We start from the raw sequence: 23,129 nt of genomic DNA on the forward strand, positions 1-23,129 counted from the left end.
GTTAATGTCTCGCTAGCCTACAGACATAAATCTCCACCCCTAAAACTTTGACCACCGTATCTTCACCTCCACCGGACTTCACCACATATGGAATACTTCTGATGAATAGTTATCCTTTACTGCGGACACGTTTCCATGCTATGATCGAAAAGAGAATCTTGATCAGCCTTCCTCTATTAATTTTCAATGCATGCGTTACTGTCGCTAATTCTTTCCACTGGCATCCTCTGCCTGCAGGCAGTTTAAAGACATGTTTAAAAGGAGTACCAAAAGCATTTTTGCTATAAAAAGAGAGCTTTACATTAATACAGTCGGCATGATTATTTCATATACAGTTACAGACACATTTCCCAGACATCATCGTTGCGTCGTTGCGTTATCGCTCCATGAAAAGCCCGCGCATGGAAATGCAAGACTCGCACTCCAAGCAGACAATCCTTGACGAAGAATAGCAGATTGCCTTCTACTCGTCCTTCTTTGTCTTTTACCTTCATATGGACTTCCAAATACGCTATAGCAGCTATGAATTTTGTTGATAACCTTCGAACAGGCCTAAATTATTCCCTAGCCTATCCTTTCTTACCATCTGTGTGTCCAACAACGCCACAATGTTATGATCATGAACATACATGTTTGCTCATGGTTATGATCGCTGACAATGTTATTCCTATGTAGCGAGCCTGTAATAAACATCTTCCGCATGAGTTGCGGCGGTTGCAGCGGTTGCGGGTGTTCCGTTGTGTCGTTGTGTCGCATTGGGCTGTCTGAATAAGTTTGTTTGTTGTTCGTGTTGATAGTCGTTGAAGTGGTTGTGGACACGTGATCGTTGGTAAATATGGCTGGGGTTTGTTATTTGCCGTTTAGGAACTTCGTGTGGAAGTTGTGGGCGAAGTCTGGCGAAAATTACTGATGTAATATGCGAGGATTATGGAAAAGCCACTGGCAATCTACCAAGAGTGTCGTGTGACCCATGTGCTTGCATGGAAATATAAAGCATGTAGAAATGTCGTTTGTTACAAAGGACGACAGAATTGTAGATGCAAGCACTTGAAGGCAGGAGCGACAGAAGTCTTGGACAGGAGTAAATACCGCTCGCTCTCTCTGTTTGAATCTCGTGGATGCGTTTGATAAAATTATCTGCTTGATCAGCGTTATCGTCTTATTCAGTATCACCTTTATACTTATACAGTACTGCTCCTTCTGGGTCTCCTTTCGTGAGACTACCTATTTTCTCAACCTAGAATTTTTCGACTGGTTCTCCGTTAATGAGAAACTTATTCTGTCATGCATCAAGGACTTGATCGTTACGGTGCTAATCATTCCTATCGCCCTTCGAATCAGAAGAGAAACAGCTCTCACTAGGCAGGAGAAACTAAGTAATGTGCTGTCAGCAGCATTTCAGTGGAAGATATGTTCTTTCTTTCGTGCTTTATTTCGCTAATGAATGTATTTTTCTAGCTTACATTACATTAGGCACTTAAAAATTAGTTGACTTGAACTGTAGTAGTTATTTTAGGGAAGATGGGGTCATTTTTAAGGGGTTCTCCAAATTACGTGTGGTGCACTACTAGTGTGCTTGGCAAAGGTGCTACTGGTGCTGTGTATCAAGGTGTTGATAGAAGAACGGGAGAAGCAGTGGCAGTAAAAGCCTTCAATGCATTATCCCAACTCCGTCCTGCTGCGGTGCAAGCTCGAGAATTTGAGGTGCTTCGTAAAGTAGACCATGAAAATGTTGTTCGTTTGCTGGCCATTGAAGAGGAAGAAGGAGAACCTGTATCTAAGGTAAGAAAATATATCGCTCAATTCGTGCTGTTGCCTACAATTTTTACATATCGTTATCATACTTCCCGTTTACCCTTATTTCCATGTAATTGTAGTTTATCTCTCTGGGAATCCGTGTCACGAAGTCTAGCAATAGTTTTATGTTTCTCTTATATGATTGTAAGGAAATTATTTAAGAAATAAGGAATTTATGGTTTATCTAACTCGTGTTATCTGTGAATTTATAATTCGATCAAAAGGTAGGCAAATACACTCGTTAACCAAATTGGAAAGTGCCTTTGTTGAAAAGCTGAAAAGTCATTCATGTTTCCCTGTAGCCTCAGGGTCTTTTGTAATATTTTGTGTTTTTTCCTCTTGTGAAATGTTTAGTTTAAATAGATATATTTTTCAATAATAGGTTATCGTAATGGAGTTGTGTACTGGAGGCAGTCTTTTCAATATGCTTGATGATCCTGAAAATGCCTATGGCCTGCCTGAAGATGAGTTTTTACTTGTTCTGGAGCATGTAACTGCTGGAATGAAACACCTAAGGGATCATAATCTAGTACATAGGGATTTGAAACCTGGGAATATAATGAGGTAAGTGCTTAATACTTTCCTATCTATAACCATTAAAATAACTAAGTATCCAAGTCTCCTTATGCCCATTTTTAAACTTCAGTTTTCAATTTATTTACTTAAGGTTAAGGTTACTGTTAATTTACATACGTATACTTATATACATATATATTGCTCATGCTGGGTTTATGGAGGAAATTCATGTCCTTCCCTCAGAATTCTAGCGATAGGGCTGTGGCTGATGTAGTAGCATCTATAAAAATCAATATGAATAATGACTTGCTTCTCACAACATGGTAGGATTTTTGTAAGGAAACTTATCCCAAAATTTCTGAACTAGGCACACACACTTATTCAATAGTTTGTATTAAAATATCATATGTCATCATGGAATAAGTATTTTTCAGTGCTTTTTATCCCATGTTTGGGAACTGAGTACAATTAATTTTGAAATTCATGCAACACATTGCTGTACATATTATTTTATATCTCCTGATCCCATGGTCATCCCGACTTGATTTTTTTCTGTTGTATAGTTTAGCATGGAGAATCAAAAGTATTTTTTTCACAAATTTTGAAGGTGACATTTTAAAAATTGTTAAAGTAGACATGCCTAAATGACGAGAATCTTCGTCATCCATCCAAAACACTCGGAGAAATGACAAGAATTCTCAGCATCCATATGCAACTCTTAAGAGCATGGGCTTTGATTTTGTTAACAGCTCTAATTACAATTTTTGAGGACTTGAGAAAGCGATCACTCAGTTTTTTTGCCACTAGATGCTGTAGATGAATGACCCAATGAATAGCAAAGACATCTGGTGCATATTTTCTCAAGTGTGAAATATAACCGTGGTGACAACCAGTCATTGACAGAGCTCTGTTTGTCACAATAGCAAGTATGTTAGAAAAAAGAATTTTTTTGTCAATGGACTACTGCTCTACTTACTATATGAAATATTGACTCCCCTTTAGTGTCAGTTTCTAATTGCCTTATGAACAACTACTCCTGAGATAGATTTTCATCTTTAATAAATCGTATGTAAGCTAGAAGCAAAGATTCATTACTGAAAATATTAATAAAATTTATCTATTTTATATTGATATTGTACATGTATGTGTTTCATATCCAAATGCAATACATAATCACGCGAGTGCGAATTGAAAATTTGTTTTGAATTGAAAAGTCCTCCGTGTTGTGAAGTTGTGCCAATGATAGACCAAATTAGATGAAACACCTTCAAAAGTTTCACTTGTGCGAGAAAGGCTCGGAGATATTTTTCATCCTCCTTACTTTAAAATGTAAGGAAACTCATGGTTCTAATTACTTCTAAAGAGGGAAAACAATGTAAACATTGAAAACGAAGCTTGAAACTGGAGACGATAGGAAGGTTACTGAGCCTATGTATTTGTCACCACCCCCAGGGGGCTGTAGGGCCCACTTTGGGAACCACTGGCATAGAGGAACCATAAACATGTCTCCAGGCCACAACACCATACTTGAGGATGGTGAATATATGAGCATAAAACTCACACAAAGCAATGTTAAAGTCGGAAATAAGGAGAATCCTCCTTAGTAAGTAACCTACTGATGCTACTCGAGAACGTAAGAAGTCCATATGTTCATCCCATGTTAGAAATTCATCACTATAAACACCCAAGAATTTAGAAGAAGAGGAGGTTGAGATTGATTTTCCCCTTATCTCATATGAGGAGAATGCAAGATTTTCTTCTGATGTGCATAGAAAAACATACAGTAAGACTTATTGGTGTTCAGAGACATCAGTACATCAAGCAGCTGTGTACATTGTTTTGTTCAGTCTGAACCACCTCTGACAATTCCTGATCACAGGAGATCAGGTTGGTATCATTGAAGTAAATAATTAATTCCGCAGTTACTGCACATTTAGGTGCATTTAGTTCAAGTTTTCTTCTATGGCTTGGTGCATACAAGTACTTTTATCTTGGAAAGTATTGGTATCAGGCCCAAAATATTTAGGAATTTTTGTGAAATCAGGTTTTTACTAGATACTGGAATTAAGCTATCAAAATATGAGGTGGTGAGGGTGGGGACCCCCAAAAATTGGTTGAGTTGATATGGAATGACACTCTTGGGTTTTTAGTTTGCATTGTTATTGGTTTATATTACATATTTTAAAAAGTAATTAGTATTTTAATTTTATATCCTGTGGCAAATGGGTTGGTAATTATGCTTCTATAAGCACATAGATCTTGAAGTCTTAAGATAAAAGTACCTAAATGTCCTTCATTTCTTTTAAGATTCATAACAGATGAGGGTAAAGCTGTGTATAAATTGACTGACTTTGGAGCAGCCCGGGAATTGGAAGAAGGCCAGCAGTTTGTTTCTCTTTATGGAACCGAGGAGTACTTGCATCCAGACATGTATGAACGGGCTGTACTGAGGTGGCAGCAGCAAGGAGGACCTCAAGGTCATGGTGTTGGTACTAGTCGAGGCCCTCTAGGCTCTTCATCGGGATCTACATCATCATCCTCAAGAAAAGCTTTTGGGGCCACTGTGAGTTAACCACACTACATTAGGGATGGTTGGAATACATGTTTTCTTAAAATCCAAACTGAGCTGGAGTATCTAATCTTGATTATTAGTTGAATATGTCTAAGGAATGGGTGGTCTATTAGTGAGTCGAAGGAATCTGGTATCTCATCATTATACATCAAGTTACCTACCAATGTTTAAACTATGGTTTCCTTATTTAATCCGAAAATAGGCCGCCAAGTTTTCTCATTGGAAATTTTCCTTTTAGTTCAGCAAATGTTGAAATTTGCTGAATGAATGCTTAGTGGAATTTTGCAATACTAAGCTCATGTATTCAATCAATTATTGATCATCTAATTGAGTCAATATGTGATGACTTGTTTTTTTCTGTAATGGAATATATTGTGAAGTAACTAAAATGCTTTCTTTTTTTACTTAATTGCAATCCATCAGAATAAAATTGTGTTTAATTATACTCATGACTATAACATTACTTTTGGTTTTAATGAACTTATTGTATGAAATATTATATTGTTAATTATCACGGCTTTTCAAATCTTATTACATATATTACATCATTACTGCTACATAATAATTTTCTACTGCTTGAATAATGCTCCTGTGTGAGTCTTGTGGGCCCCTAGGATCATTTGTCATTTCACGTAGCTTAGATAATTGTAATTGGAAGTGGCGTGCTTTCCTTACATCCTACTTAACTCAGTTAGGGTTCAATTCTGTATTGCTGTTCTTCTATGCACAGGTTGATTTATGGTCAATGGGTGTAACCCTTTACCATGTAGCAACGGGACAGCTACCCTTCAGGCCATGGGGTGGACGTCGAAATAGGGAGACCATGCACTACATTACCACGCGCAAAGCATCAGGAGTGCTTTGGGGAGCCCAGGCTACGAAAGGTGGGCCTGTGGAGTGGGGTCGCTCCTTGCCATCTCACTGCCCTTGCTGCCGGGGCTTAAGACGCCTCCTTACCCCATTACTGGCTGGTTTACTTGAGGCTAGCCCTCAGCGTATGTGGTCCTTCGAGAGATATTTTTCACAGGTACTGTAACTGCTATCACCCATGTTGCCCTATGAATTGGTCTAATATAAGCAGTTTCTGTATTTTCATCAGGTTATGTTCTAGAAAGCTTTGTTGGCAATCAAATGGTCATTCCTTAGCCTTAGAACCAGACTAAGCACCCTTACAAGTTTTAATTTCATTTTTAATTTCACAACAAGGGTTAAACGCTACCATTTTTCTTCAATTTATTACAGTTTCATCATAATCCATTAAATATTGAAATTCCAGCATAAATTTCTCCATTGGTATGAGCAAAGATGAAAAATAGAGACTGCCCACTATTGCTTATATTTCTCCGTTTAAAAAATGATTTTTCCACCTATCAAAGTGGAAACAAACTGTGAAGTTTAATGAAACTAAGTTGTCTTAGATGAAAGAAGTTTAAAATTAAAAGGAAACACATTATGATATGGGCTTGCATGACCACCAAGTATGCTCAATATTAGTGGTTGGTGTCATTATATACGATTATGTAATATGAAATGGTACATAAAACCTGGAATATTTTGGTGTCTTATAATAAAATCAGAGTTTTTGGTTTTTCCTATTGCTTAAAGCACTAACATGCATCATTATATATCCCAGTAACATATGCTGGATGCGTATTTACCTTTTCAACTCTTGATTCATTTAGATTCCATTTATGATTTCCTTTTTATTTTTGCTCAAAGTGGTAATTTGTTCTGAATTTTTTGAGTGTGTGATTCAATAGAGTTATGCACACTAAACTTCCACCTAATCTAACCCTTCATTGGGTGGTCACAATGGAATAAAATGCAATTTCATGCACAATTTTTAATGCTTAACCCAGATTTCATCACAGAATGGCATCATTGTGATGTTCATTAGCCTATCTCCTCTTAAATAGCCAATAGCCTTCTCATAAGTCTGAATCGATGAAAATGTTGGCATTTATGCTATTGTCTTTTGATGTTTGTTTTCTCAGCATTTGGTTTTCTGGGTTTAACATTATTATTTGCACCAATTAGTGCGTTATTGGTTCAAGTGTCTGTATTGGGTAGTGATTTTTTTCTTAGCAAAAAAATTTATGCTGATATACTGTTTTATGTGTTGTGTTCAACTGTTGTTGTAAAGGCTTTTCTATCATGAGCATGTTCTAAGTAAAAATGGAGAGCAACTTTTTTCTCATGTGTTTTAGTCCAAATGCTATAATAAACCTATCTTGTGGGCTAAAATTACAATGCATTGCCATTGTAAATATATGAATAACATTTGAAGTAACTTTTTTCTGGAGTATGATGACAAATGTATGTTTTTTATATTATAACTTTTCCTAGAGAGACTGACTTTAGAAGATAGTGAAGTAAGGTGGAGAGGATGTATCAAAATAAAATGATGGAATGTTTTTAAGTAATGTGTGCTAATTTATAGCAAATGAATCTATTTAATTTGTCTCTTCTAGTTTCTCATTTCTATATTTATCTATGATCTCTATTGTGGGACTGTTAGTTTTTAATTAGGTTTTGAGCTCATAAAAATGCCAAAGAAACTATGTATATATACAGTAAAACACATTGTACTGAGTGAGATTGATCTTGCTGGACAGTCATAAATGAAGATAAAATGCATTTTTTGTTCTTAATAGGTGACCACGCTTCTTTCCCACATTAGAATTCATGTTTTCTACGGTAATGGAGCTCAAGAAATGAGACTGTATTTGCGACCTGAATCCACCATGGCTGACTTACGTGCAGCCCTCACTGAAGAGACTGGTATTCTTCCAAGTGCCCAACTATTACTTTATAGGTAAATAATTTATGTATTTATAAGATTCCTATGGATATCTTTTTGGTTTTCATGCTTCTGTTTTGCTAAAGCTTGTGCTTCTTTTATTTCTACTCTAACTTTTATTTCCTCTATTTATCTAAGTTTTTGTCTGGAACCAATATCTACCATCTGTTATAATTAATTTAGCTTTCTCTTTCACTCACTCCCTATTCATTGAACACAGACAGTGTGAACCACATCTAATTTGTATTACTAAAACAAGGATGGTTGTTCTTGTGACCAAAATGAGTCTATTCTGTACATGGCATTTGAAATTGGTTTTTAATATTTTAGTTTGTAATTGCTTCCTGTCAGTAATAAAAATATAAAAAAATCAGGTCGAGATTTTATATTTTGTGCAACACATAATTAGATAGTGATTTCATTATTATTTTGCCCTCAGAATGCCTAAAATTTGTTAAAATAAAAGGGGGAACATATATCTTATGAGATGATCACAACTAACTGTATAGTTGCCAATGAAAATTGCTCTGGACAACCATTTTGCTTCTTTATTTGCCTGCAACAGAATACACTGTTTGTGAAGATGGTTCCTCTAGTGTGTCCACTGTTTTCTCCTGGTTCATTTTTGCCCCATTGTGGCTCAGAAATGGAATTAGCACCCTCTTTGCTAACCATTACTGTAAGTTCAAGTTGCTTTGAATAACCCATGAGTGTATTTTATGTAATCAATTGCAGAGACAAGGAGTTCCAACCCCGTGATGGTGATTCCACTCCAGTGTCACGTCTTCCACAAACTTCCCCTGATTCATCTCGAACCCTTATTTTGTTTTCAAAAGAGGACAATGAAGTTGAACCCGGACGACGGGGGCCATGGAGTGATGGAGGTCCTGGTGGTGACGGTGGAGAGCTTCCGGTGGGGTCAGGCCTCGAGGAAAGGTTACGCTTTCCAACATTTCCGACTGCTGTGGCTGTCGATACGGATGCCTCCACTGCCAAGGCTTGCTGCGTGACAGCTCATGAGTGGAGGCGCCGTGTTGAATCTTTGGCGGCAGTGGCAAGAGGTGCAACTCGTGGTGCTGAAGCCCTTGCATCGGTGGTTGCTCTGGCAGTAAGCATGGCAGAGGAAGAGGGGCGATCGACCATGGATGATGCTACCACTGCTGTGCAGAGAGCAATGGGGTCTGCGGGGTGGGCAGCCGCTTTGTGCCGAGAAGATCTCCGTGCTGGAAGGGGGGAGGAGAAGGCGAGGGAGCTAGAGCGCAAGGTTAGTTGCTGATATCATAGTGCTCTCAGAAGCCATAACCAAGTATCAAAAAGTGTCTGTTGTTAAGTGTAAATTGGTTTAGAGTAGGGATGGGACGTTCAAATACTTGAATCAGCGAATGCCTTGAATACTGAGCTTTTTACACTATTCCATATTCGGCTACACATAGTTATCAATTATTCGAATTTCACATTACAGCTCAGATTTTCTATGATTCAATCTAAATCCATTGACAATGGTTTGGTCTTGCATGAAGGTTTGCACATTTGGTTGGTTCAATTCTTTAATAATATTTTACGAAAATTTATCATTGAAAATTAGGATTACATTATGTATAATCCTGATGACTCCACGAAAACAACGCTAAGAAGAATGTATGTATGCCTTCAAATGCAGGCATGAAGGCTGTTCCTTTTCTGACTCCCTTTTGCATTATTAAATTTATTTTTTACATTTTCTAATTTTTTAGTTAGTGTCAAATTTATATTTAATTTTAGGTTTTCAAAGAATGCAGTAAAGCATTACTAAAAATACTATCTTCAGTATGCATATAGGAAAGAACAAAAGCATTGTGGTGCTTCATGCATGCAAGTTTGATGTAATCGTGGGTGGCAGTTGCATCAGGATGTGGGAAGCGTATTGAAGCTGAATGACTTGCAAAGTATTCCGCATTTTTATTTTAATTTTTATTTGTATTTGAAATTGGTGGAAAAATGCTTATTCAGTAATGCAGTATTCAATATTTAAGTGAGGTATTCGGAAAAAATTAAGTGTTCGTATTCGATATTTGAATTCAAGAAAAAAACCTACTTGACCCATCTTTAGTTTGGAGCCTTTGATTGGCTGTGCATGGTGTCTACAAGTGATGAAAAGAAAGCTTTTTTAAAAGGAAATTAAGTACAGTTGCTTATAAAATGCTAATAAAAGAACTGCTGAGATAAAACTGGTGTATGTGGGTGAAGAGCTGTCAGCACATGAGAATATAGACGGATGTATTTTGTGGTACTTTGGTTAAGAGTTGATTAATGATCCTTACAGACTCATGCATCCCTGTCCCAGCAAACTGTCACAAGAATAATTTTTTCCTTGTGTTCTGAGTGTTCAAGGCAGTTAAAATGAGTGTTGAAGTTGTTGGCTGCAGACTGTATTTATTTTTTTGTTTCAGGTCCGTGGTCTCTGTGCAGCGGCAGCAAACCTCAAGGCTAGAGTGGGTGGTGGGGGCATTGGCAGTGTTTTGTCTCATGATTTTTCTGGTGGGAGTGGGGCGGCATTGACATCACTGGAGGATGGCACCGTTGCTGCAAGGGCCGCATCTTTGGTTGGACGGCTCAGGGAAGCATGGGCTCAGCTTTTGAGGGATTGTGGTGCCAGAACACTATCCCACAATGATGAAACATTCCATTGGCTAGAGCGAGTAAAGGCTAGACGAGCATCATCTGCCATTGCCACCCTTGGTGCTGGTGCTGAAGCAGCTGGCTCCCTGTCCACAGAACGCCTCTCTGATCAGTTGAAAGTGTCCTTAACCGCTCTTTTACAGGTAAAATTGATTGATTGTTTTTATTGGAAATTGTGGTAGAGATAGTCTTGTTAGATGGAACCTTTGTCTGTCATTCAATTGTTCAGGCAACATGTTGTGCAGGTGTAAGTTGTTGATCGAAGAGCAATAGAGGCAACATTCCTATGCTACATGCCTATTGTTGTAGTTATGTTTTGAATATGAATAACAATAAAACTGTTGCAGGTCTAACAAGATAAAATACAGTACACTCCCAATTATCCGGGCTAATGATGGGGAGAGATGGCACGAATAATCGAAAAACACTGACAATCCAAACTTTCACTTAAATGTCTTGTAATGTTCATAATTTTATGTAAAAAAAAGCAATCTACTGTACACTCCCGATTTTTCGGGCTAATGATGGGGAGAGGTGGCACAAATAATCCCAAAACACAGATAATTCAAACTTTACTTTTATTTCTTGCAATTTTCATGATTTACGTAAATCAAACAATCTATTATTGCTCACGCACGTCTATTATTAAAGATTAATTTCCGGAATCGTTAAGGGCTTTGTCCTCCCGACCGCGATCTTTTTCGCGGTGGTAACGTGATTATACTCGTATTCCTACTGCTATGTGTAATACCTGGTTTCCGAAAACCACACACCCGTGGCTGCGAGGTCACGGATTCAGAAAAGTGGTTTGCATGAATGCTTCGAAACCACTGCTGGATGTTAGATACTACACTAACAGGCACCATGCCGAGTAGTCGCATCTCGCACAAGTTCTGGGGATGCAACTGCTTTGGGACGCGGATCCCTAATCTCTGAGGCCGGTCCTGCACCACGATGCTTGGAAAAGAGGAGCATGGAACTCCCGTGAAGGCAACGGGTGCACAATTATGCCACCATGTAGTAGTGGTTATAGGAAACCAGGACTTTTGGCAAATTGTCTATGCAGGCGAGTGCCTGGCTATGACTCATGCTATCTCTAATTCCACTTCCATCGCTGCCTTCACTTCTACTGTTCCCTTTCTCTCCAGTTTGACCTTGACTCGTCGTGGCGTAATTATGCCCGAGTGCAACAAAATCTCCGGTTCCCTTGGGCCGTATTCAACCGCATGCGACACCACGGCAATAATTGCGCGTTAGTGATATGAAATATACAATCGGAGATTGTAAGTAGCATTTCTCTGAGTTTACGAATGATTAACCATTGAAGAATCTTCTAAAATTAATCTAGAATTTTTTTCCGCCGCTGATTGTCGTCTACAATGCTAGAGCAGATGTCCAAGCTAACTTGAAACATTCGGTGTCAGCAAATAGATAAAACAATTCCACTTAGAGAAGAGGATTCTAATGGAAACAATTGGCCCAGTGTAGCATTGTATTTAAAATATTCAAATATCTTGGTGCTTTTTCGTCCGATTTTATTTTTTTATGAAGATCGCAGAAAACTTCAAAGGACCTTGAAATCATGCAGGGATAATCCGCAACCCGGATAAAACACAGCCGAATGATTGGGAGTCTGCTGTATTATTATTTATGCAGTCTATCTGTTATTTAAGAGTGCTTCGCAGACTATTTGAAAGCTTTCTTCCCCAGTTCGTGATCTTTTTAGCGGCGATTACATAGTTGTACTCGTATTATTAATGCTCCATGTAAGGCCTGGTTTTGAAAACTGCACATCCATGGCTGTGTGATCATGGATTTAGAAAAGTGGTTTGCACGAGTGCTTCAAAACCACTGCTCGATGTCTGAAACTACACTATCAGGCACCACGCCACGTAGTCTCATCTGGCACAAGTTGCCCGGGTTGCAACTGATGCGCGACGTGTATCCGTGATCAAGGAGTGCAGTCGCACACTGCAAGGCTTGGAAAACAGGAACACGGAGCTCCTTTGAATGCAGCTAGTGCGCGATCGCTTCTGTTTAACGGAGGGGATTCAAATGGAAATAATAAGCCTGATGTATTCTAGCATTAATACTGTAATTCCGATGATTTTGCATCGCATTTTATTTTTTTATAAAGATTGCAGAAAATATTGAGCGAAAGTGAAAATCATGCACAGAGAATATATTGAGCGAAAGTGAAAATCATGCACAGATAATCTGCAACCCGAATAAACCGCAGCCAGATAATTGGGAGTCTGCTATATCACAGTAATACTGTACAAAATTGGTAAATCCACTTATAGAATGTTTATTATACTTGCTGTTTATGGTATTCACTGAAAATATGCAAGTCGAAAGAGTGAAGAAAATATCTTGTTTTTTTTTTTTAATTAAATTTCTTATCCATTGGTAATGTTGACTTGATAGTTTAAATTTCTGTGTATTTTGTGAATTTGTTGCTTTAATTTGTTCTAGGCTGGAATTTTGAAACGTGATTTGGAAACTTGTCGTGCTGAGCTTGGAGTAGTTGTTAGGCGTTCATCTACAATAGAAGAAATATTGAGAGAAGAGGTTGCCAGCAGAAATTCTCCTTTGCCTGCGGCGCAGCTAACTGAAAAGGACATTAACACTGAGGAGTCCCCTTCTGGTGGCAGTGAAGGTTAGTGTGGGGAAAGAAATGTCAGGGCACTTAGACTTGAGGTCCAATGTGCTTACATCTAAGTAGTGGCAGATCCAGGATAGGCAGAAAGAGGGGGTAACCTCCCAGTAGTAGTGGGGGTCAGGGCAAAATTACCATTCTATCTAATGTAATAGGAGGGAGCACTCTTAATTAGAAATTGGTTTTTGTTATTTAAAACCAAAAAGATGTGAAAAACACACATGCCAAATTTCAGAGCTCAAATTCGATTTTTAACCAAGATAAGTAGCTTTAAAAGTCCACTAGGAGCTTTGGCCACGCCCACGACGCGAAACGTATTTCTGTTGGCTGACACTGCTTGACGTGTGAACCTCATGAATGTCGTGTGAGTAATGCTTGAAGAAGCCGTAAACACATGGGGTTCGTGAAAATAGTGGCCAAAAGTTTATCACCATGGCGAAACAAAACGTTAATTTTGTTCTGGCTGATTCCGGAAATGTACTGACATTATCAAGCGAGACTCTGAACAATATTTTTGTCTCGAAATGAAGCATTTCATTGTAATGAAACTTCTTAAGATGAAATGTTTACAGTTTTGAGAGAGACAGTAATCACAGCAATTATCGTGGATGCTTCAATTTGGGGACATACCATCGTAAAAGCCTTTACTTATACCTAACTGGTTTTCAGTTTCCAGATGTAAATTATGAAATAAAAGAAAAAATGTGCGATAGCTGTTTTCTTGCCCTCTGTAGGGAGGAAATTTCGCTGTCATTGCTATTATGATTTTATTAATGGTAACGTGGCTTTTTAATTTAATCGGGAAAAAAATGGACAAAATCCTGTCGTTGGTGTTAACACACAGTTTGAAGTCTGGCTAAAGGAGTCACACATTACATTGTATTATTTGACACTTATTCTGTTTTGGTTTTGATAGTTCAAACTATTTGCTAGTGTTCACTCAGTATGCATTTGTCTCCGGTTTCTCTGTTTAGTTGTAAGATTTGAAAAGTTATCTATGTTTATTATTTACTATTTGTGCTTCTATTTATAAAAGTGGTGGCTTCGGGAGTCAAATGTGCTTATTTCTGCTTATTGTGAGTAGTACGATATCGTTGTATTTCCTGGAATACAAATTTCAGATTATCATGTATTATGTACTTAGTACAGTGAAACCTCTCTTAAACGAAACTCAAGGGACCAAAATTTTGCCGTTTCGTTGATTGGGAGTTCGTTCCCCGGAGGTGATGCGCACGTTGCATCATTCTAGGGGCTCGGAAATTGAAGCAAGTCTGCATGCGTTATCTTTATTCTACCTTCGCATTCAAAACAGTGCTTATTTCTTCAGCTGCAATGCAAATCGCGGGCAATAGACCACATTTTGGAAGCCTCAGTTCGTATTATTCAATCACTTCGCGTGCTTTTTCATCGGTTTTCAAAAATGTATGCAACGTAGCGGTGAGTGCGAGGCCATCCCTTTATTCTCAATATTTGAAATAGAGTACATGTATTCGCGAAGTTTATACTGAAAAATTAAGAATTCGATAGATTTGACCATTACTAATATAAAGTTAAAGTAACAGCGCCAATTATAGCTTCATCATGAAATTAAGATTGCTCTACCATAACGGCGCGAGTGTGACTTTCGTCGACCCATTAAAGCTCAGTGGGTGGCAGCATTTCTTTATAGTACGAGTAGTCATCACCATTGGCCCAGTCTAAACATCGCATGTTTAGACTGTGTCGTCTTCTTCATGCAACAATTGACGGCTGTCGCAAACCTTTTTCTCAGGAGAAAATCAACACCGCTTCACATCACGTTAGGACATCGCTACAATCGCCGACAGACAGAGACTGACCTTTAGTATAAAGCACTCAATGCAAGTAACGTCTAGATGAATGGGAAATGTTGGCTTTCGTGTCTTAAGTGTGAATATTTTTTATCCAAGATTGCGGCAAATGCAAAATAAGTTTCTCCTATTTTTTAGATGATGTTGAAATAAACAATGTGAATGAAACAAGAGTAACTACTGAGTCATATATTAAAGATAATTAAGAGATGCAAATTTTGGCTTTCATCTTCTATCGCGCACATTGTATCTTCCGTAATTTAGTTAAATTTCAAAGAAGTTATCCAAGATGGCGGCGAGTGAAAAAAAATGCTTCTCGGAATTTACGCGTTGTTATTCTGTAAAGTATCTTAAACAACCGTCAAAAGAATGCGATCAAAGTACATAGCTTTAGATATCATATCTTTGAGCGTGTAAATATTGGGACATTGAGTTATTTACGAAAGTCAGCATTAACATTTTTCGCAATTCGCCGCGAGCCGCGAGTTGGGGTCGGCAGAAACACTCGACGTAAGGCTATGGTTACGGTTAATAATGACGATTCTGATTGGCTTATTCAGTGGAAGTCTCTGATTTGCCCTCCAACGCAACGATTAAATTATTCATATGAAAATAAAAATTTAACCGGAAAAATTGGTTATTGGGAGGTGAATTTCACTCGATCGCGCCGAAATTTCATTTCGTTGATCGGGAGTTTTCGTAAAAGAGGAGTTCGTTCATCGGGGTTTTTCACTAATGTGTTTACATAGGCAATTGGCCGGACCAATAGCATTTGTTCGTTGAACGGAGTTCTTCGTTTAGCGGGAGTTCGTTAAGGTGAGGTTTTACTGTACTATGTGACACATCACCAGGCTAGTGCAAACACCCTTTCTCTTGCAGTGGTTGGCTTTTAATGCGCAAGATAGAGGCAAAGAGTGAAAACCAGGGCAAATATGCAGTAAAGGCATACGAACGAATCATTAAATTCAGCATAAATTGAGGCCGAATGATATATTTCCAATTAAAAAGTAGAATTTCCCGATGAGTGCGTATATATTTAAGCACATACAAAATTTTTGTGACGGGTGGCCAAAGACAACGAAAGGAGTAATGGAAACTAAGGGCCGTATTAATAGTCGACCCCCAGGGGTCCCCTAGCTCTAGGTATCCCCTTACAGTCCCCCACGCACAAATCCAGTATTAATAGTCGTCCCCTACGCTGTAGGGGCCCCCTTGCAGTCCCCTACAATGGGAGCGGAGTGAGCCTTACCTTGCGACATGTGCATGAAGCGGAGAAAACAGGTACTACAGGAATTGTAAGCAGAAATCTTTAGTTGCTTTCGTATTTTTTTGACTTCATGTTGCTGCTTGTACCAATACGTTCGTTGCTGTTGTGCTCTCGTTAAAAAGTTACTCATTTATGCCTTTATTAATCTCCATATTAATTCATACCATACCATTTATTCACCCTGTCATATTGCTCATTCGCCCATTCAAAAATAGTTTCGTTTTCACCCATTTTCATTAATTTCACCATATCCCTTTCATCTCAACCTTTTCTTGTGTATCACTTCGCTGAATACACGTTCATATTTTCCCATTTACCCGTGATTTGGGTTATCTTTGACGAGGATGGACAGCCTGGAGACCTTTGTTCGTCGTCTCGATAGATTGGCGAACCAACATCTGAGATTGAAGAAGTTTTACGTTCGTGATGCGCAAAATCCATTCGATTTTTTTAGAGATACTGAGTTCCTGCAGCGGTACCGGTTTCCTAAGGAAGCCGTGAGAGGGCCTCTGCTTGAGATGGTACGGCCTCATTTCGTCGGTCCTTAGTGAATCTCAGGTTAGAGAGTGTATACGAGGTTCAATACATCTGTGTGAAATCATGCGTAGGACAAACTAAAAAGGCCATACATTGCTGAATAAAAGAAAATGCTCGAACACTGATGAATAGACAAGAAGAGAAATCAGAAATAGTTCAACATGTCTTGTCAGAGCCAGGTCATGATATCAATTTTGATAAAGCAAAAATCTTGGCCAAAGAAAGGCAATATATCGTAGTAGAATAATCAGAGAATCGGTTTAAATTACCAAAAGACCATAAAATATGAATCGGGAAGACGGTTACACCCTTTCCAGCACCACGCTTGTTTCTGGACCCCAGAAGAACCCCCCTGCCCCGTATAGGGACCAATCAGCGACGGGCAAGCGCTCCCTCAGTCTGGCGCCACCGTATAAACATCGGGAAACCAGAGCATTCTCCATTTCAGCCTGGCCTGAGGACACCTACAGCACAGTTGGTGAAACGTCGCCATCAAAATGACAGCGCGGACGGAACCAGGAAATCTATCCAACGGCGTACTAGTTGTATTATTCGATCTTGGGAATGCAATTACTTAAACCTTTAAAACACAAAGACCACATTATCTGGTTTTTATTCCGCTACATTACCTCCTTAGTCTCAGTTATCAGTGTTTGCGCCACAAAAAATTTGTATCTTGGAGATTTGGTCACCAGTGCGAATTAGGTACCTTGACCTACCACTATTCAACATTGTAGTCTATTATGTTTTTTGGCTGTTGCTAGATACCAAAACTTGTTCCAAATCCATTTCCCTTAATAACAGGCACCGATTTCCTTATGTTCAGCCATTATCTCATGCTTTCATGATAGGAATTAACGAGTTGAAGGAATAAATATATATGCAAATCTTAAAATTGTTAAATATATTTTATAAAAGTATAATTTACAAATTAGGGGTCACGTTTCCCACAAAACTATTTCAGTTGTGCTTCCGCCAGCTTTCTAGCAGCCACAGCTTGCCTCGGTCTATCTTTTGTTATTTTGTCCTTCTCCAGGGATCTTTTTATCTTCATTTCATACAATCTTCGTAAATAGTTCCTCTCCTCTTCCATCATTTCCAACCTGGCGCTTAACTTTCTCTCAGCAATGCCCAAGGAAGTATTGGCTGAAAGCATCCAGGAAGAAATTGTAAATTAACAACAATATATCATACATCATTTTGTAGGAAAAAATAAATAAACAGAGCGGAATGCATGATCATTTTTCATTTTTTTTTTAATCACAGAAAATGTAGCATTGTGACTTAAACGACATATTTTTTTCGAAAACTTTTATATTAAAATATCGTTTAGATGGGTATAAATTTTATCCCACAGCCTCCCAAAGCTTCTATTTAAATAATTTTCGATAGAATTTGCACCGAGTCCAACGGCTAATATCATTTAAGTTAATAATACAATATTACTAGCTATCAAAACACTAGCACTATTTACCCCAGCTAATTTTCAAGGCATATTAAGGACTGTTATTCATTGTCATTAAAATTATCAAATTCACATCTAATCACACCAAAGAAATTATTACAGCAATTAGCAAATAATTCAAGAGCAAAAAAAGCACCCGCATTTCAGAAACACCGTTTTTCAGGCTCAATAGGCAAATAAATATGCACCCGTCAGTACGTAAAAACTCATACCGTAATACACTCCACATATTACTCCAACCCACATTACTGGATCCTCTCAGAATGAATGCACATTTTACTTTCTTTACTTCAAATATTCTGTTGCTAAATGAGTACGCTGCAATCTCATTATGAAATCGACAGAAAATGCAGAATCCGGCAAGGCGAGGATGTTTTCTTCAAAATTGTATTACCAACTACGTAAAATCAGTTAACCTGCAGATAAATACCTGAAAGAGACATCCTAAACTTACCTTTACTTGCATAGCCTTTTTATTTACCTTTTCAGCTATTTTACATCTCTTCTAACAACATCGCGGTGACAGTTGAACTCACTCCGTACAGATAGCCACGCCTTCTTCTTCACCTCGCATTGAAAGCTGTCCGTTCCCTTGCCTTCAATGGAACATTTATATTTTTCAATCAAATCGCACAATATTTCCTTCTCCGTAGCTGAAAACGAAGCATTTCGCGCCGCCATCTCAAGTTCTTTGTACAAAAACACCTATAAAATAAAGTAAATAAACACCTCTGTTGTCGTTACGGCCCATAGTTACCACGTTCGGAGTCCCCTTACTAGGGGACTCCAAGGGGACGACTATTAATACCGATGTTTAAGATTCCCCTTGGAGTCCCTTGGGAAGGGTGCCCCTAGGGGACCCTTAGGGGAACGACTATTAATACGGCCCTAAGTCCCTTAGAGAAGCATAAGAGACTTACATTTAAATGGTTATCACAAATTCTATTACAGCCCATCTCTGAAGGAATACGTTGTCTCCGCGTCGTACCACCTCCTTCCTCGGTCTGGGTCGTTCAGCTCCACAAAAAAATACTTCTTTGGTGTGGGTCATTCCATTTCAAATCACCCAATATGAATAAAATTTGTTGCTTGACATTTTTAATTATCCTGATTTTTTTATCATTGGTTCCCTACAAGTTGGCAATCACAAAACACCAATTGAAAAAATTTACAAGCCATACTTTTTTTTTGGAAATGAAAAACGTGGTTTGCATAAAGTTTAATTTCGAAGCTATTTTAAAAGATATCAGAATAATTAAAAAAATTGTGTTCATTATGAAAAGAACTTTTGGAAAACCATTTTATTTTTAATTTTTCTATCATTAAGTATTAAAATGAAAATTTATTTAAATACTTATTATAATTTATTTATACTCGAAATAATGCATACGACCATGCATTCCTTATGCAAGCAATGCAGATATCATGAGGTTCACATGTCATCAACATGGCGTCGCCCGAAAAATACGTTTTTGGCACGGAATTCAAGTTGAAACTTCAAACTGCTCCAGGGGCGAAATTATTCAGCGATCAATGGTAAAATTTGGTGAGAGCCTTTCTTACACCCATTGCTTTATAAATCAAACATAATATTTGGTAGTGTAATCCCTTCTATTGGATCCCCAAGGGAGGAGGGGCTATAGCCTCCCTAGCATCTCTGGATCTGCGACTGAATTGTAACGTACCATAAGCTTGTAAAATAGACCCTAATTTTAGACTACATAAAAGGTGTTTACAAATTGTCCCAAATAGCATAACAGACCTAGAGTAGAAAATATTTTCTCACAAACAACCGCTTCCTGTCATATTTCTTTGGAATCTGTCATAGATAATGCTGAGGCCCTTGATAGAAAACCTCTTTTGAAATACTTTTGGAAAGCATGGAGGTAAAAGTTGTTGAAAATACCTGGAATGTGGAAACATCTGTCTTCAAAGATATTAGGAAGATTGTGAAGGGAAAGTTTGTGGAATTGTGAATTTAAGAGAGTGGAAGTTAGCTTGCTAATGAGTACCCAAATTCCTCATTAGAAACTTGTAAGTTAAAAAGCATTGCTAGTATAGTCCTGATACCTAATTATTTATCAGTAAATATGTGTCCATGAGCGACACGTAGCCAAAAATAATTATCCATTTATCTCAAAGTTCTGATTTTGGTAACATTTTTAATGCAAAGGTGTTACCCAGATCATACTGTAATTCTTACTAGTTCAAATGATTTAATTAAGTGAAACATTTTATTTAAAAATGCACCAGTTGGCCTAGTTTTAACAAATCTCAATCTTTCCAGGGATGAGTACTATAGGGGTAAGCAATGGCTCAACAAACTTGGAAGGCAATCAATCTTCTCATGCCATAAAGGAGGGCGAGTCATCACAAACAGACACTCCGAAACTGCACTTGACCATTGAAAAGAATCTTGCTCAGATGAAACAGCTGCAAGAGGAGGTGCTCAAAGTGCTTGGTGAGAATTCAGAGTATGTTCAGTTCCTTGATAGCTTAACATTAGATGATGTGGATCATGACAGCAGCAACCCCAAAGATCCTATTGGTATTGTGTGCAGTGAATGATTCATTTATCTGTTTTACATACAGAGTAATGCTTAAAGGCTTTCTTTGTTATGTGAATGGATTTGTTAATCAAACTTCTCCTGTGAAAGACTTCATTGTCTACGCCAATTACGAAATATTTTTTCTGATGTTCTATTTCGCTCACTTCATACAATGCATATTTATAATTAGGAAGTCAGTCCTACACCTTGCATTGAATTTGCATTCCACAGTCCAATTACATTACTCCCAAATCTTCATTGGAATTGCAAGGTCTTAGCTGTCATTCCATAACGGTAAAAAATGAAGCAAGCTGTAAAGACTGGACTCTGCGTAGAGTATTATAAAGGCTTTTCTGTTATATTTTTATACGTCTGTGATTTGATATGAAAAGTTGGAAAGAGTGATTTAAATTCTCTAAACATATTTATTCTACCAAGTGTGTTGTTGGATTGCTTGTATTTTATGAAGACTTGTTGTGAGTTTAGTTTTATTTATACTTTGTTGTGAATTCATTAGCTTTAACCAGGACAATGGGAAATGGGAGCAAAGAAGCTCTGCATTGGTGGGTTATGTGCATTCAATTTCAGTTGTGGACACATTTTGGTAGATTTTGGATTTGTCAGGTTAAAATTTTGTTACCATACTCAAAAGGATTTATTTTTAAATTGCTTGATAAAAAGTGATTCTATTTATGCTTTATAATTGATATCTGGAATACTTGCAAGTTTATTTAATGGGTATCACAATTTGTGATGTCAACATATAAAATTAATTTTTTTTGCTTGAAGTTGAGTGTGATTTTCTCTGGATGCACTGCTATTTGCTTCTATTTCATGTATGTGTGCCTGAAAACCAGGGAGCCTTATGTATCATCTTTTTTTTCCTTGTGTTCTGTCTGGGAATCTTTTTTTGGTGTTGAGATTGTTAATAAGGTTGACTCAAAATTGAGGAATTACCAGGTATTTTAAATACTACGTAAGTTAAAATGTGCTGCTTCATTTTTGTGACAATTGGAGGAAACTATGGGCAAATAGCAGGCACAAAATTTCAACAAAAAGAAAGCAGCTGAAGTATCTGTGTCATACCAGATACTCTTTCATTTTATTAATGACCTTTTGTAGAGAGCATGTGTAAATATTTCTTCTAAGATGTTCAACGCTTGAAAGGAAAATTTGTGTTGACCAAAAATAGGCTGAGCTAGTTCTCATGAATGGTTCATCTCTAATTGACGTTGAGAAAAAAATTCAGTTGTCACTTGATTTTACATAATCATGCCTTTTTAAAATGCGAAAAAAATATTGTATGTATCACTTGCTTTTTGAAAAGTTTGGTCTGCTGTTTCCTTGTTTTAGGGTAATCTATCTACCTACTTCTCATTTTTTCATCATTTTGTGACCATTATTTATTGCATTCCATTGTAAGTGAAGTCATCATAGCTTATATCTATCCATTATCACACCAAGTCTTCTTGCATTACCACAACATAATATTTTCAGTTCAGCACACTCAAAAACTGACAATAATGTATCTGGCCAGAATTAAAATACGTAGACTAAAAGTCTATCTCAGAATGGTTAAAATAGTGTTTCCTTATGATGAAATTAGTCCATCTTATGAAGGCATGTGTGACTTCCACATAGGTAACTCATTAAAATGCAGAAAACCATCCACAAAAAAGTAGGTTGGAATTGCTGCCCTCGCGTGAAGGTTTGAAACAATATTCAACTGTGATGGTCGTGCGAAGGTTATACTTTGAATTAAAAATAAGAATGCACATGACATTATATTGATATGAGCAGTAAGATTTTTTCATGAATTGCAAGAAGATTTCTCTCATTTACAAATTTTAATTAAATTTAAATAATGTATAATATTGTTATTTCCTATGAATTTCTTTTTTCTCTTCTTTTCTGAAATTTTGAGTCAAAATATCCTGTTACTTGTAAAGTTACCAAAGTATTTTGATCACGATATTTCTCTGCTATAAAGTTGTAAAGTGGTATACATTTTATACAATCCTTGTAAATGGAAAATTAATCATTTCATTGAAATGTGAAGTATATATTAATCAAAATTTTATTTTGTGGAAGTCTCTTCATTTGACCCAATGAAAAAGCAACAAGGAAGTTTTCTGTGGTGAGATCATTTGAACTGACTTTGATTCAAACCTGGTTTTTCCGACTGCCAGTCAGGTAGGTATGCCATAAATTAAACCATCCAGTCGGTTGAGTTTATGTGTTTTAAAATATTGGTTAAATAAATTATTTGAGCGTAAATTCTGTGCAAAAGCCTGTTAGCCTTGCTTCCTTGCGGGAAGCGAATTGATGATTTCCATGGTATCCCTTCTTGTCATAAGAGGCATTGATAAGGGTATGGATGTATCCTAGGAATTGAGGCATTGATGAAGCACTTAGGGAATTGATCCTAGGGTTGCAATTTTGGATGGTGCTGTTTTACATCTCAATGGAAATGGATTGAA

At 37.5% G+C, this 23,129-nt stretch overlaps 1 protein-coding gene across 1 annotated transcript; it reads left to right on the forward strand.

Annotated features, from left to right (window-relative positions):
* The first annotated feature begins 724 nt into the window (after nucleotides 1-724).
* Nucleotides 725-22,400, forward strand: LOC124167089 (inhibitor of nuclear factor kappa-B kinase subunit epsilon). The gene is made up of 9 exons (XM_046544883.1): nucleotides 725-1,782; nucleotides 2,180-2,361; nucleotides 4,621-4,876; nucleotides 5,616-5,912; nucleotides 7,540-7,700; nucleotides 8,421-8,949; nucleotides 10,115-10,486; nucleotides 12,819-13,002; nucleotides 20,388-22,400. Exons 1-9 carry the CDS (start codon nucleotides 1,522-1,524, stop codon nucleotides 20,666-20,668), a joined length of 2,523 nt encoding a protein of 840 aa, XP_046400839.1. The 5' UTR covers nucleotides 725-1,521; the 3' UTR covers nucleotides 20,669-22,400.
* Nucleotides 22,401-23,129: the final 729 nt, after the last annotated feature.

Source organism: Ischnura elegans, chromosome 1, assembly GCF_921293095.1.
Source record: "Ischnura elegans chromosome 1, ioIscEleg1.1, whole genome shotgun sequence".
Taxonomy (NCBI): domain Eukaryota; kingdom Metazoa; phylum Arthropoda; class Insecta; order Odonata; family Coenagrionidae; genus Ischnura; species Ischnura elegans.